This window comes from Muscardinus avellanarius, assembly GCF_963383645.1.
Source record: "Muscardinus avellanarius genome assembly, chromosome: 4".
Lineage (NCBI taxonomy): Eukaryota > Metazoa > Chordata > Mammalia > Rodentia > Gliridae > Muscardinus > Muscardinus avellanarius.
Genome location: NC_137789.1, coordinates 22,382,858 through 22,398,421, shown reverse-complemented (window position 1 = coordinate 22,398,421; position 15,564 = coordinate 22,382,858). Strand labels below are relative to the sequence as shown.

Genomic DNA, 15,564 nt, shown 5'->3' with positions numbered 1-15,564 from the left:
TAATATATGCACTATACATACAAAAATTGATAATATTGTATGGAATAAAAATTAAATATCACAGGCAGAAGAATATACTTGTTATTTCTTTTGAGAAACTATTATGTGGTAGCATTATATTTAAAGGGAATATAAAACCTTATGATATAAAGATGACATACTTTGTTTTTCAGGAATTAAAGGAGAACTGGGTGACGTAGGAGCCCAGGGCAATATTGGCAAGTCTGGGCCCATTGGCAAGAAGGGTAAGCTGCATCTTACAATTTTCTGGTAGCAATTTAGTGGAAACTGAGCATACTTTTAATACATTTTTAAGATTTTTCATCATGAAAACAATCCCTTTTCTTTTGTTTAAAAGATTAGTTCTCTATGTCTTTCTACTACCTGGGCTCTTACAAAAGAATATATTTCAGAGGGGAGGGGTAAACTCTTTGAGCAGAAACAGAATTAAGCATAAATTTCTCTATATTGAACTCTTTCTTGGGGATCTTAGTCTTTATTTTGAAACAGGCTCTCACTAAGTTGTGGAGGGCCTCACAAGTTGCTGAGGGTGGCCATGAACCTGTCATCTTCCTGTCTCAGCATCCCAAGTACTGGGATTATAAGCATAAACCACCATGCCTGGCTTCTGAATTGATATTTGAGGCCTGCCAAACATGAGTGGCCCAGGAAAAGACTCCATAGTTTGGTTAGAACTCCAGAAAATTTGGAAAGTATTTAATTAAGCATGCCCCATTCATGTTTTTTCTTAAATAAGTAACAAAACAAAAATAGCAGAAAGCATACTTAATCTGAAAGAGTATTAACAACAAAAATATACTTAAAATAATATCCAGTAATAAAATAATGAACACTTATTTCCTGAGAGTAGGAATGAGATATTAGTATCTTGTTATATCTCCAATTCTAATTAACATCTTACAAGAGATGTTAGCTAGAGCAAAAATACAAGGAAAAAAAATAAGAATCATTACAATAGTTGGAAACAAATGGATTAAAGGGTCACCATTTGCAGGAAACTTATCGCACACCCAAAAAAATACAAAATAATCTATAGATAAACTTTTTGTATTAAGTGTTTAGGACAGCCTAGCAGAAAAATCAAAGTTGTTTCTACATAGAAATAATTCAAAAAGTAAAATTGATTAACATTACCTGGTTGGTTTCCCTGATATCATTGTAAATATCACTTAAGTGAAATAATTCAAAAAGTCAAATTAAAAAACGGTCCAGGCATGGTGGCGCACACTTGTAATCCCAGTATTTGGAAGGCTGAGATAGGAGGATCACAGATTCACAAGCAGCCTCAGCTACTTCGTGAGGCCTTCTGCAACTTAGTAAGACCCTGTTTCAAAATAAAAAATGAAATAGGGCTGAGGGTGTATCTCAGAGGTAGAATGCACATACACATAAAAATGAAGAATTAAAAAATGGTAAGACATAGATTTTTTTCCAGGATGAGGCCTCATTTTATACTCCTTATTCCTCTAAATACCATTTTCTCTTAATATCAATGCCCACCATTAGCAACAAAGATTTCCTTCTTCTCCATAGATATGCTATCAAAATTTATGAACATGTCTTGGAATTTGAACAAAAATGGAAGTACAGTGTTCTGGCCCGCCTGGAGTCATTTCCCATTTAATCTTTACTTTGAAATTCATCGTCCTCATTTTGATGATGGTCCTTTCAAGTTTTTCACTGACTTGGATAAATCTCAACTTTCTAGGCTGACCTTCCTGTTGTTACTTGCATGGGTACCATAGCTTATTGCGTGTCAATATTTCATTTTTACAAATTACAAATAAGAATGATTTAGTATAGGTAAATTCAATCTCATAGCAAAATAAATGTTTTCACTTAAGGTCAATAATCCTTTAACGCTGAAAGCATTATGGGTTTTTTGTTAGTTCAAATGTGACCTCTAATTCTTCAAACTTAAGACAGTTATTACAGGCAGGTCCCCACTCATGGTCGGAGTGGGGTTTTGTGGATGGCTTTAAACCATACTTAGTTTGGATAAAAATAGGTATCCTAAGCCTAGATTTTCTGCGACCTGTCTAAGTATATGGCAAGCATTTCCCTGCCATAACTCAGCAGACACTAACATCTGGAGCAGAAGGGTGACTTATCTTATTGCACATGTTCATCTTAACATCACCTGAACATCCTCTGTGAGTCAGCCCAGTGCTAACAGTGTTATAAAATAGCATTACCTAGTTGAGTGCATTGGCACAAATCGGTAATCCCAAGATTTGAGAGGCTGAAACAGGAGGCTATAGGTTTAAGGCTCAGCAACTTACTGAGACCCTCAGCAATTTAGTGAAACCCTGTTTCAAAATTAAAAAAAAAAAGATTTTAAAAGAGAGCTGGGAATGTAGCTCAGAGGTAGAGTGCCCCTGGGTTCAATCCTCTGTACCAAAAGAAAGAAACAACAAGAAATTTTAAAATGAAGAAATAGAGATTCGAAGAAATTAAGTACCTTGCCCACCTTTATCTATTAGGTAACAGAGCCAGGATTCAAACTCTATATTTGAGGGATCCATGGTATCACTCTACCACTCTGGTGTTCCCATCTGTCACCAAAGGGAAGAAATCTGTGTCAAAATACTAGGAAGTAGTCACAATGTTTACAGCTTCTCAGAAAAAAACATTGCTATCCATCTGAGAAGTTGTTTCCAGCACTTTTAGGACCCTGCTTGAGGCGTCTGCTACAAGGTAGCCTCTGCTGTGACCCAGGGGCATCTTCTCCTCTTCTGACCATCTCCCAGGCTTTTTACTCATTAGAACAGAAAAATGTGGATCTCTCTCTTTGTATCTGTGCTTTTATTTCCTTAAAAGCCCTTCATCTTTCAAAGAGAACATAGCGGTCTTCCCTTCACCCCAGGAGAACATCCTAAGAACTCCATTGGATATCCAATACTGCAGATAGTACCAAACTCTATATTTACTGTTTCCATGATTTTTTTTCTCTTTATAAATGCATAAAGTCTAATTTACAAATTAGGGAAAATAGGAAATTAACAGCAATAACTCAAAATAGAGAAATTAGAGCAATATAACCTAATAAAAGATAGGTGAATGTGTCTTATCTTTCTCCTTTCTTCCTCTCAAAATATCTTACTCTACTGTATTAACCTTTCTTCTCTTTGTGATGATTTGAGAGAATATGACGCCTCCTTGATGGGATGAAAGGAGAGGAATGACAGGGGCATTGTGATATAGCATTAAACTGCTGTATAAGTTGCTACTTAAAAATGAGCACTACAATATCATAAACACCATCTGATAACTGAAATGGCTACTGTGTGACTAAAGATTGGGTCGTACATATGATACGGGTACACTGGACAAAGGAACAATTCACATTCCAAGCAGGATGGTGCAGAATAACATAAGATTCCATCACACTGTTCAGAATGGTATATAATTACAATTTTAGAATTGTTCATTTCTGGAATTTTTCATTTAAAATACTTTTGAACCACAGTTGACCACAGGTAACCATGGAAAGCAAAACTGCAGATAAAAAGAGTCTACTGTTCTCTGTTTATATTTTTAAATATGCCTATTATTGGACTTTCTCCAAAAAGTAGGATGGCAACAGAACTGGAATCAGTCTTCAATCCATCCATGTTGAATCTAAAAGAGATTCACATGCAAATAAAATATAAATTAAAAAATAAAATATTTGACACATATTTATGTACTTATAAATCCATATTGGGATGGAGAGGGGCAAGATAGCAGTGGCTGTGGCCACTGAATAGAACATGCATTCCTCAGAGAAGCCCTGGACACCAGATTTTGATTTAATATTTTATTGGGACAAGTTAAAGAGGCATTTCCAGCCATGACTTCCTATCTAGAATACAGGAGAGAGAGTAGATAATAGTGGAATTAGAAGCAAGATGACAACAACGTGCCTGCCATGCAAGAGAAGTGATTTTTGGAAGCACATCCCAGAAGAGATTAGAGAAAAGACCAATTCAGCCGTGCATGCTGGGGAACTCTTAACAACATACCTTGTAAAAAAAAATGATCCGGACATGGTGAAGGGAGCCCAGCTGTGCCAGGTGGGAAACCCAGCCACGCATCCCAGGGAACTCAGTGCGCCTGGCGGCCACACTCTTCATTTTGCGCTGAGGGTTGTGATGTGCTTGGAACAGCAGATCATGCTCTATGTGGTGAGGCTGTGGCCTCCACTCTTGGAGAGGAGATAAAATCCATTTCTGCTGAGTGCTCGATCTCACAACATCTTCAAAACACACATACTGCCTTCTTTTATTAAAAATATTGGAGAGGGGCTAAGATGGCAGCAGCAGCAGCCAATGTTCAGGAAATGCAGAAAAATCCTATTCAATCCACCTTGAACTTTTGGAAAAAAAATCTCTGCAAAGGGGGGCTGCTCCTGCCACACATGCTTAGGAATTCTGGACATCATACCATGTAAGGAAGGTGTTCAGGTGAGAACCAGGAGGATGGCTATGGTGGCAGGGGCTGCAGCAGCAGCCAGTATTTGGGAGAGGCAGAGATCCGATCCAAACCACCTTGAACTTTTTAAGAAATTGTGCCCAAAGATAGACTGCTACCACTGCGCATGCTCCGGAATTCTGGACAATATGCTGTGTGGGAAAGTTGTTTGGGAGAACTGAGATGGCGGCGGCAGCTAGTAGTTGGGAGAGGCAGAGATCTGATCCAATCCACCTTGAATTTTGGAAGAAATCTCCACAAAGGTAGGCTGCTACCTCTACACATGCTCAGGAGTTCTGGACAACATGCTGATGGGAAAAGTGTTTGGGAGAGAACCAAGATGGTGATAGCAGTGGCAGCCACCAATAATTAGGAGAGGCAGAGAGCTGATCCTATCCACCTTGATCTTTTCAAGAAATCTCTCCAAAGCTAGACTGCTACCACCGCACATGCTTAGGAATTCTGGACAACATGCTGTGTGAGAAAAGTGTGTGGGAGAGAACTGAGTTGGGGTAGCAGCGGCAGCAGCAGCAGCGGCAACAGTGGTGGTGGCCAGTAATTGGGAGAGGCAGAGATTTGATCCAATCCACCTTGATCTTTTGAAGAAATCTCCCCAAAAGTAAACTGCTACCAATATGCATGTGCAGGAATTCTGGACAACATGCTGTGTGGGAAAAGTATTTGGAAGAGAACTGAGATGGTAGTAGCAGTGGTGGCGGTGGCAGCACTGGCCAGTATTTGGGAGAGACAGAGATCTGATCCAATCCACCTGGATCTTTTGAAGAAATCTCCCCAGAGGTAGAATGCTACCACTGAACATGCTCAGGAATTTGGGACAACATGCTGTGTGAAAAAGGTGCTTGGAAGAGAACCGAGATGGCAGTGGCAGCAGTAGCAGTGGCCAGCATTTGGGAGAGGCAGATCTCCAATCCAATCCACCTTAAACTTTTGAAGAAAGCTCCCCAAAGGTAGACTGCTACTCCTGCACATGCTTGGGAATTCTGGAAAACATGCTGTGTAGGTAAGGTGTTCAGGAGAGAACCAATATGGCAGTATAGGTGGTGGTGGTGGTGGTGGTGACCAGTGTTTGGAGAGACAGAAGGATCCAGTCCAATCCACCTTGAATGTTTGAGGAAATCTCCCCAAAAGTAGACTGTTCCTGCCCCACAAGCTCGGGAATTCTGGACAACATGCTAAGTGGTAAGCGTTTGGGGAATATCAAAAGGAGCTCTGCATAGCCAGGTTGAGCCACCATGCTGCATGTTCTGGGAGACATCAACCCTCAGGGCCACTGTGGTCCTCCATGCACCAGGGTGCATGAGGAGCAGCAGAGCCTGCTCTCTGTAGTGAAGCTGTGGACCACTGCCTTCAGAGGGGAGACAAAATTCATTGCCACCAGGTATTCAGGCTACCAGCTTTTGCAAAAGACATGTACTGCTTTATAATATATTTAAAAAGGAATAAAAAAGGGAACATCTGTAGACGACCTGCTCACAGTGACAGAGCCCAGAGCCAGCAGCACAGCAAAGCTGGTGCTGGGGCCTTTGAGGCCAGGATAGAAGCCTGCTGGGAGGCAAGGTCAGTGCCGGGGCCAGAGAGGCCAGATAGGAGACTGCCATGTGGCAAGGCCAGTGCCAGGGCCAAGGAGGCCAGGAATGGAGCCTGCTGGGCGGCGAGGCCGGGGTCAAGGCCTGCGAGGCAGGGATCGGAGCCTGCCATGCGACGAGACTAGTGCCAGGGCTAGCAAGACCAAGATCAGAGCCTGCTGTGCAGCAAGGCCGGTGCTGGGGCCAGCGAGGCCAGGATAGGAGCCGGGCATAACGCAAGGCCGGTGCTGGGGCCTCTAAGGCCGGGATAGGATACTGCCATGTGGTGAGGCTGAGGCTGGGGTGAGCAAGGCTGGGATCGGAGCCTTCCATGGGTTGAGGCTGGTGCTGGAGCCAGTGAGGACGGGATTAGAGTAAGCCATGCGGCAAGGCCGGTGCTGGGGCCAGTGAGGCTGGGATCGGAACCTGCCATGCGACAAGGCCGGCACTGGGGCCAGTGAGGCATGGATCGGAGCCTGCCATGAGGCAAGGGATCAGAGCCTGCCATGCGGTGAGGCCAGTGCCAGGGCCAGCAAGACTGGTATAGAAGCCTGCCATAAGGCATGGCCAGTGCTGGGGCCAGCTAGGCCAGGATCGAATCCTGCCATGCAGCAAGGCTGGTGCTGGGGCCAACAAGGCCAGGGTCAGAGCCTGCCATGCGGTAAGGGCGGTGCTGGGGCCAATGAGGGTGGGATTGGAGCCTGCTGTGAGGAAAGGCCGGTGTTGGGGCCTCCAAGTCTGCGATCGAAGCCTGCCATGTGGCAAAGCTGGTGATGGGCCAGTGAGACCAGGATCAAAGCCTGCCATGTGACAAGGCCAGGACTGGAATCTGCCATGCGATGAGGCTGGTGCTGGGGTCAGAAAGGCCAGGATAGGAGCCTGACGTAAGGCAAGGCCAGTGCTGGGGCCAGCAAGGCTGGGAACAGAGCCTGCCATGCAGCAAGACCAGTTCTGGAGCCAGTGAGGCCTGAATCAGAGGCTGCTGTGAGGCAAGACCAGTGGTGGGGCCAGGAAGGCCAGGATAAGAGCCTGACATCAGGCAAGGCTGGTGCTAGGACCTCTGAGGCCAGAATCAGTGCCTGCTGTGTGGTGAGCAGGATTGGAGCCTGCCGTGAAGTAAGGCCAGTGCTGGGGCCTCTGAGGAATGGGTTTGGAGCCTGCCAGGTGGCGAGGCCAGTGCTGGGGACAGCAAGGCTGGGAATGGAATTTGCTGTGAGGCAAGGCCGGTGCTGCGGCCTTCGAGAGTGGGATCAGAGCCTGCAATGTGACATCCACAGGGAAATATCACAGAAAATAAAAAATCAGATGCTTCCCCAATATGCAAAAACTAGGAAGAAATGGGTAATAGGAGGAAATCTAGTTGAAGAAAGGGCCCTATGGAGGAGCAATTAAGGTTACCTATCAGAGGGGATGGGAAGGGGGAAGATGGAATCTCTTTAAAGCACATAATATACTTAAACAAATATATCAAAGTCAATCACTAAATCAAGCATGGGATCTAAGGAAGGGGAGGGAATGGGATGGGGATTGGATAAAGGCTAATTGGGTGATGTGTGCTTGTATAGCCTCACAAATATTGTATTCCATTGAGATCTTTGACTACAATGCACCAATAAAAATATATTTAAAAAATAAATTTACACTGGCCGTGGTGATGCACACTTGTAATTCCCGTGCTTGGGAGATGGAGACAGGAGGATTGTGCAGGTTTGAAGTCAGCTGCACTGGCTTAAGAGACCCTGCTTCCAAATAAAAAGTATAAAATAGGGCTGGGAGTGTAGCCCAGAAGTAGAAGGGCTTCTAAGAACCCCAGTACCACCAAAAAATATAAATAAATAAAAAATAAAATAAGTTTAAAGATATAAAAGCCCCCCCAAAATAAATTTATATTGGGTTTGTTAATAAGAATATCCATTTCTTTAAAAATTGTTTTATTTCATTTTGAATTGATAAACAATAATTTCAAAAACTTATGGGGTACAATGAGATGTTTGGATAGGTGTATACATTGTGTTATCAAATGAGGGTAATTAGCATATCCATCACCTTGAAGATTTATTGTTTCTTTGTGGTAAAACATTCAAAATCTTCTTTCCTAGCTATTTTGAAGTACACAAGACATTATTGTTGACTCTAATTACCATGCAATAGAATACCAGAACTTACTCCTCCAATGTAACTGTAACTTTCTACCCATTGACCAACTTCTCACTCCTACTTTCTCCAGCCTCTACTAACCATTATTCTACTCTCTACTTCTATGAGGTTGACCTTTGTATTTCACATATGGGTGGGTGAGATCATGCGGATCTTTCTATACCTGTACTTGGCTTGTTTTACTCTAATAATTTTTTTTGCTTTTTTATTGGTGCATTAAAATTATACATTATTGTGTGGTTCAGAGTGGTAGAAACATATATGCACATAGCACTTGTCATGTGTTTCCCTCCAGATACCACCCTGCCCCTTCTCATGCCCCATAAGGAATATTAACATGGTTAGTGATAAATTCAAATGTGAACATAAGATTATCTGAACTGTTTCATCATAAGATCTCCCTTTTACCTCCCCACTTCTCTCCTCAAATCCTTTTCCACTGTTCTACTAGAATCTCCCTTTATTTACCTGAAGTCTTCTTTGCTTCCCAATCCTCTCTAGCTTCCACACATGAGTGAAAACATATGACCTTCCACTTTCCATGACTGGCTAATGTCACTTAGCATAATATCCTCTATTTACTGAAAATGACATAATTTTGTTCTTATTTATGGTCGAGCATAATTTCAGCATGTTTATATACCATAATTTCATAATTTATTCATCTGTTGATGGACACCAAGCCTATTTGGTACCATTTTTAGAATATTCTGATTTCTTTCATTATGTCACTGGCAATTCATTTGGGACTGTCATGAATTGGGGAAGGATCAGAAATGGTTGAGTGTGAACACCAGCACTTCAATTTTTGTGTGTTTGTGTGTGTCACTAGGGATAAAAGCTGGGGGCATTCTATCTTCAAACTATATTCGCAGCCCTATTTTATTCTTTATTTGAAACAGGGTCTTACATAATTGCACAGGGCATCTCTAAGTAGCTGAGGCTGGCCACACACCTACAATCTTCCTGTCTCAAGCCTACCAAGTACTATGATTACAAGCATGTGCCACTATACCAGGCAGCACTTCAATTTAATTGCTGGATTTCCTCGAGAAAACTATTTGCCTCTCTGACCCTGTTCCTTCAGTTGTTGAATAAAGATAATAATAGTACCCACTCATAGTATTTAATATGATAAAATGTGTAAAATATCCAGTACCATTTGGCAGCTGATTGTTACTTAGTAAATACAGATTCCCTTTCTTCCATTAATACTTTCTCCAAATTGGTTTCTATTTTTTCCATTTTACATATAAGGAAATAAAGGAATTTTCAGGGAACAGCTAAGATGTGAACAGATCAGTGAGGTATTCAACATTTTTCCACACTTTAACCAGTCGTACCCCTACGATATGCTGTTCATGTCCTCACTCCTATTTTCTGCTAAGGAAACTTTTTATAGCCAAGTTTCAGTGCTAAGCATTCTGTCATCCTTCCAGCAGAAGCAGCACCCTCTCAGAGTACATTATCTTTGTTCAATGTTTCTCTCAAAGAATTTATCAGATTCTGCCGTCACTGATATTACCATGGTGTCATTTCACCCAGATACATGTTCTGAGGCTTCACCTTCCATACTTAAACTGTATTCTGGATTTTAAGGATCCCCCCCTTCTGTTTTGGTAACACTTGGATTTCAGGCATCACTATAAAAAAAGATGCCCATATGGATTAGTTTAGAAAGTTTCAGGGGACTGTTGGGACCCCCACAGGCATGCTATCTATTATGGAGTGCCACAACTGTAACAAGTTTGAGATGTTGACATGGGTTCTTGTTCTTAGCTAGTTTAGAAAAAATAGCCAGAACTATATTGCTATAAACTTAAGCAAATTTTATTATTACAATGATAGAAAGAAGTGACAGAATATTTAATAAAGCACTGCATCAGAGGGACACAGTGGGGTGCCTTGAAAATAAAATACTGAAGTTTTCTAACATAAAACAGTTTTTATAAGGATTCATTATCTCCCATCCTGCTTAACCAATAGTCTTTCTACCTGCCCTTGAATTGATGCAGGTGTAGGCCCGCCTTTTACCTTCAGTGCAAGCCTTTGTTATGATTATAAGATTTACTATCTCCCATCCTGCTTGACCAAGTCTTTTTTTCTGCTCCTGACCTGATGCAAGTATAGGCCTGTCCATTATCTCCAGTGCAAGCCTTTGTTACGACCTTGGTTAACAAGGTCAGGAGTCACATGGTATATGCCCTCTTTGACAAAGGCTTGTACCATCCTCCTGTATGCTTGGGGAGTTTTAGCCTATCTGCTAGAAGTTATTTATTATGTAAATTTGTCAATAAAATATGAAGTCCCTGTGCTGCAACTCTTTTGTATACTTGGTAATCACTTTTGGTGAGGGGAACTCTGTATTATAACAGCTGCCTCCCCTCTCTGTCTGAGTGCCTGTGCAGCACCCAGGCCCGACTACTTTTTACATATTGAAATTAATACAAAAGCAGTTTTCCAATACCGGCACACTATCTTCCATCTGCAAAGGACTCATAGTGAAGAGCACTTGTCAGGCAGCAATTGAGAAGCACAGCTGAGGGACATCCTCTTAGCAACATCCTCTTAGTGATACTCATCACACAACAGGTTTGAGTGGCTTCCACATCTTCTCTGTGGCTGGTTAAGAATGAAGTCAGGCTTAACATCTATGCTCACCCATCCCCTTTACACTGCTGTCCTGGGTTGTAAGCCTATTTGTAGCCTAGCTCCACTAAGCTCCTATGTGGGTACACCCTAAACTCTTTCTAGCCTGGGTAGCTTTCAGCCTATATTTATCCCACATAAGTTCTTCTTATTCTTCTTGCAGATCACCATTGAGCTCTTAGAGTCTTCTCTTTCAGTCCTCAAGAACTTCCCCCAAACATTTTCTCTTGTAAATCAAAAGCTTTTCAAGTACTGTATCTAATGTCAGCTTCATGAGCTTATTTTGTAGATTTTTTAAAAAAAAAATCAACATCCCTCAACAGATGAAAGACTTACAAAATGATGGAATACACACACAATGAAATTCTACTCAGTCATAAAGAAGAGCAAAATTACGCCGTTTATGGGAAATGGATGGACCAGGAGAATATGATGCTGGGTGATATACATGTGTTTTAAAAAGTGAAATATTGAATATTTCCCCTCATATGTGGAAGCTAGGGACACAGGAGGAACTCAAGACAGAAGAAGAGAAACCTTAGCATAGTGAGGGAGGGGACCTAACTGAGGGAGGTAGGAGGGGAACAAAGACTCAAAGAGGGAAACAACTCAATGGACATGATGTGCACACATAAAGTGATCAGTGCCAGTCATACTGTAGTACATGGGGAGGGAGGGAGGGAGTGGGAACCGCAGCAGGCTCACCAAGTGCCGTGCGCATGTGCGCCTCTATTGCTCTGAACTTCATCATGATATATGATTACATCGCACCAATAAAATTTTAAAAATCAACGTTTTTTGCTTTCTCTCTGCTTTAAAAATTCTGATTCTTTAAGAATTGTTTTTGGATGCCCCCGATTGAGTAAGAAAATGGTCACAGATGATGGCAAGCAGAAAGTAAAAATTATCAGGATTGACAGTTCACTATAATATATTTGACATAACTTTACAACATAGATATTTGCATACATCACACTTCTCATAAAAATGGTAAATTTCTTCTCAAGTTGGAGGTTTAATCTTGTCTCTCTATATATCTTCTCCTAGTACTTAAGCTTTTGCCTTGCATAAAGACAATAGTAAATTTATTGAATTAAATAAAAAAGCACAATACGTATTTTTGAAAAATCCAAGGGTGAAGCTACATAGAATAACTTGGGGTATAATAAATATATAGAAACTGCAAGGTGCCAGCCACCTTATCTGGATTTGCAAAGCAATGGTATTTTAAAATTAAAAGCACGCTGAGAATTGTATTAGCTTTGTTCAGAAGGTACAGTATAACAAACATGCTGGCAGGACAGGTGCCACAAATTCAAATGTTCCTTACACATCCCACTGGAACTCTACATTCAATCTAAATAAATTATGACTATGTGGTTATTTGTGCCTGTGCAGCCATTCCAAAAGCAAATCATTTATATAAAACCAAAGGATATTAGTTGGACATATTGCAAATGAAATGTGAAAAACAGTTTTTTTCTGATTTCAGAGGTATCAAATATTGTCTGCTCGAAATAATTTACCTTTTTTCTTCATTGTGCTTTTTATTATTATTGTCATTTCTTTTGCTTCTATTCAGGTGACAAAGGGGAAAAGGGTTTGCTTGGGATCCCAGGAGGAAAAGGCAAGGCAGGTATGGAACGCTTGTTTTTTCCTTTGATTTCTAATGTCTGAATGTCTTTTTTTTTTTTAATTCTTTTTAAAAAAATTTTATTGGTGCATTGTAGTCATACATTTTAATGGGATAAAATTTTGTGGACATACATGCATACATCACCCAATTAGCCCTTACCCAGTCCCCACCCCATTCCCTCCCCATCCCTCCTTCCCATGCTTGGCTTAGTGATTGACTTTGATATGTTTAAGTATGTGCTTAAGCAGATACTTAAACATATCAAAGTCTGAACGTCTTCATCTCAAAAATAATTTTTATTTTGGTGGTACTGGGGTTCCTGGAAGCCCTTCTACCTTCGGGCTACACTCCCAGACCTATTTTATATTTTTATTTGGAAACAGGATCTCTTAAACCAGCGCGGCTGGCTTCGAACCTGCGTGATCCTCCTGTCTCCGCCTCCCAAGCGTGGGGATTACAAGCGTGCGCCACCACGCCCGGCCAAAAGTAAATGTTTTTTTTAAAGAAAAGCAAGACTACTTTCAGTGTGCTTAACCTTATTTTACTCAGGCTAGAGGAAGGGGAAAAGGGATGTTTTCTTTTTATCCACCTGTGACTTTCAAACCCTGGGGAGGGAGATGAGGTTATGTTCCAACCCTGATGTACTTGTTATGAGAATCAAACCCAGCACATGGGAAAGGCGCACTCATTCTCAGGGACCAAGAGGAAAATCTACAACAGAACCCCTGTTAGCCTTACATTCCATTACCATCTTAACCAAGAACTAGTCCATGGCTGGCTAGACCCAGAAAGGGCCGTTGGTTATTGAAAGTGCTATGCCGCAGGCTTGTAATCCCAGAACTTGGGAGGCTGAGACAGGAGGATAGAAGGTTTGTGGACAGCCTCAGCTACTTAGTGAGGCCCTCTTCAACTCAGTGAGAAGTTGTTTCAAAATAAAGAATAAGATTGAGCTGGAGTTATAGCTCAGAGGTAGAATGCCCCTGGGTTTCATCCCCGCACACACACACACACACACACACAAGAAAGTGCATTCCATGGCCAGGAAGCTTCCTCCATGATTGAGTTTCATTTCTTTCATTTTATGAAGAGAAAGTAGGTAGATTATTCTCAGGGGATTTCAGTTGTCCCTAACCCAAGAGTAAAGTAATAGCTAATTCAAGCAAATGTTTTATATTCTTTATATTTAACTGTGCATTTGGATAAATTAAGCCACACATTTTTGTCGCTGTTGTTGTTCCTGTGGCTAATAAAATTGTTTTTACTTTTCCCACTGCCATGGAGAAAAGCCAATGGAAATGTTTACATGAAACTGCCATTAAGTAGAAACAGGAAATCATTTGAATTTTACATCGCTTTTCTTAAAATTGCTTCTCTCTCTACAATTTCAGTATGTAGCTGGAAATACCGGCAAGGGAAGGGAAATGAATGGCAAATTAAAATCATAGTTAAAGCGGAGCGTGGTGAGACATATCTGTACCCCCAATACATGGTAGGTTGAGACAGGAGGATTGCAAGTTGGAGGCCAGACTTGGCAAATTAGCAAGCCCCTGTTTCAAAATAAAATAAAACAAAAATAAAAATTGAAACAGGTGGGGGGGCGGTGTAGCTCAGTGGTGGTAAGATCCTGAGTTCAAGCCTTAGTACTACCAAACAAAAAAAAAAAATCATAGTTAACTCACAAACTAGATAGCTGGGTCTTAAAATTGTAAGTTGAACTTATTTATAGGATTTAAACTTAGTTTATGAAACATGCAAGCTATACTTCAAATGGATAATCAGCATTAGCATTTGATTTAATCATAACCCCCCCATCTTGGAGAGCTGTGTGATCTAGTGAATAATGCGATGAATAACAGAAAAGATGCCTAGTTGCAAATATGTATCTATATATCTATATCTATATCTATATCTATCTATCTATCTATATATATATTGGTGGTACTGGGGTTCCTGGAAACCTTTCTACTTCCAGGCTACACTCCCAGACCTATTTTATACTTTTTTATTTGGAAACAAGTTCTCTTAAGCCAGCGTGGCTGGCTTCGAACCTGCGGGATCCTCCTGTCTCCTCCTCCCAAGCGTGGGGATTACAAGCGTGCACCACCTCACCCGGTGCAAATATGTTTTAAGAAAGCTATAAAATTTTATTCTGAGACTGAGAAGACATGTTCTGTGTTTTACAGAAATGCCAAATGGTCTATAATGTGTGTGCAATTGATTGATTCTTCTTTTTTTTTAAAAAAAAAAAAAACTAGTTTAGATTTTTTAAAACTCATTAACATTTAAAAAAAATCTGAATTCCTCAGGATAATATAAACTGGAAATCTTGTTTTCAATAAAATGTTAAATAGATAACCACTCAAAGAGAGAAAACAGGGCTAGGAAAAGACAGTATTCTTTTCCTGTATGTTTTTCTCTGTCCTGTATGTTCTTCACCATAAATTCACACTTTCTGTCATTTGCAAGGGACTGTTTGTGATTGTGGAAGATACCGGAAAGTTGTTGGACAGCTGGATATTAGCGTCGCTCGGCTCAAAACATCTATGAAGTTTGTCAAGAACGGTGAACGTGCTCTTTTTGCTCTGTGCTATATATCTATCAATTCAGTCTCTTTCAGCACTATATTTTTTAGCAGGAGATACCTCAGGTTGGGCAAAGACCTACTGGGAGAGCGTCACCAATTCAAAGGCCTTTCCAAATGCTAATTATCCACTCAGAACCCAGAACATTTCAAATCGACTATCTAGATTCCTGTATATGTGCCTTGCCTCTTGGTAGAAAAAGAAACTTCCCTAAGAGAGGGGAATAGAAGAAAGAGAAGAGTTGGCAAGCTTTGCTTTAAGAATTAAAAAAAAGGACAGCTATCTTGTATCTAAAAAAAAAAAGTGGAAGTAAAAATAACAATAGTTACTACCTGGAATAGTTGGGATAGTACATAACTACTAGCATTATCTCACTGAAACTTTATAATAACTGTTATGATTAAACTGAAGCTTAGAAAAAGAATCTTTCCCATAGATTCAGACCTAAAAAGAAGTGTAGTGATGATTGGAATACAGGTTT

The 15,564-nt window shown here is 40.8% G+C and overlaps 1 protein-coding gene across 1 annotated transcript in view; it reads left to right on the top strand.

Moving 5' to 3' along the window:
* COLEC10 (collectin subfamily member 10) overlaps positions 1-15,564 on the top strand; it is a gene marked incomplete at its 3' end in the record, with an annotated part of 41,423 nt that overhangs the window by 23,876 nt on the left and 1,983 nt on the right. The window contains exons 3-5 of the mRNA XM_080695330.1: positions 174-245; positions 12,448-12,501; positions 14,968-15,063. Of these exons, the coding sequence (XP_080551456.1) occupies positions 174-245; positions 12,448-12,501; positions 14,968-15,063 (222 nt within the window). The remainder of the gene's footprint in view (positions 1-173; positions 246-12,447; positions 12,502-14,967; positions 15,064-15,564) is intronic.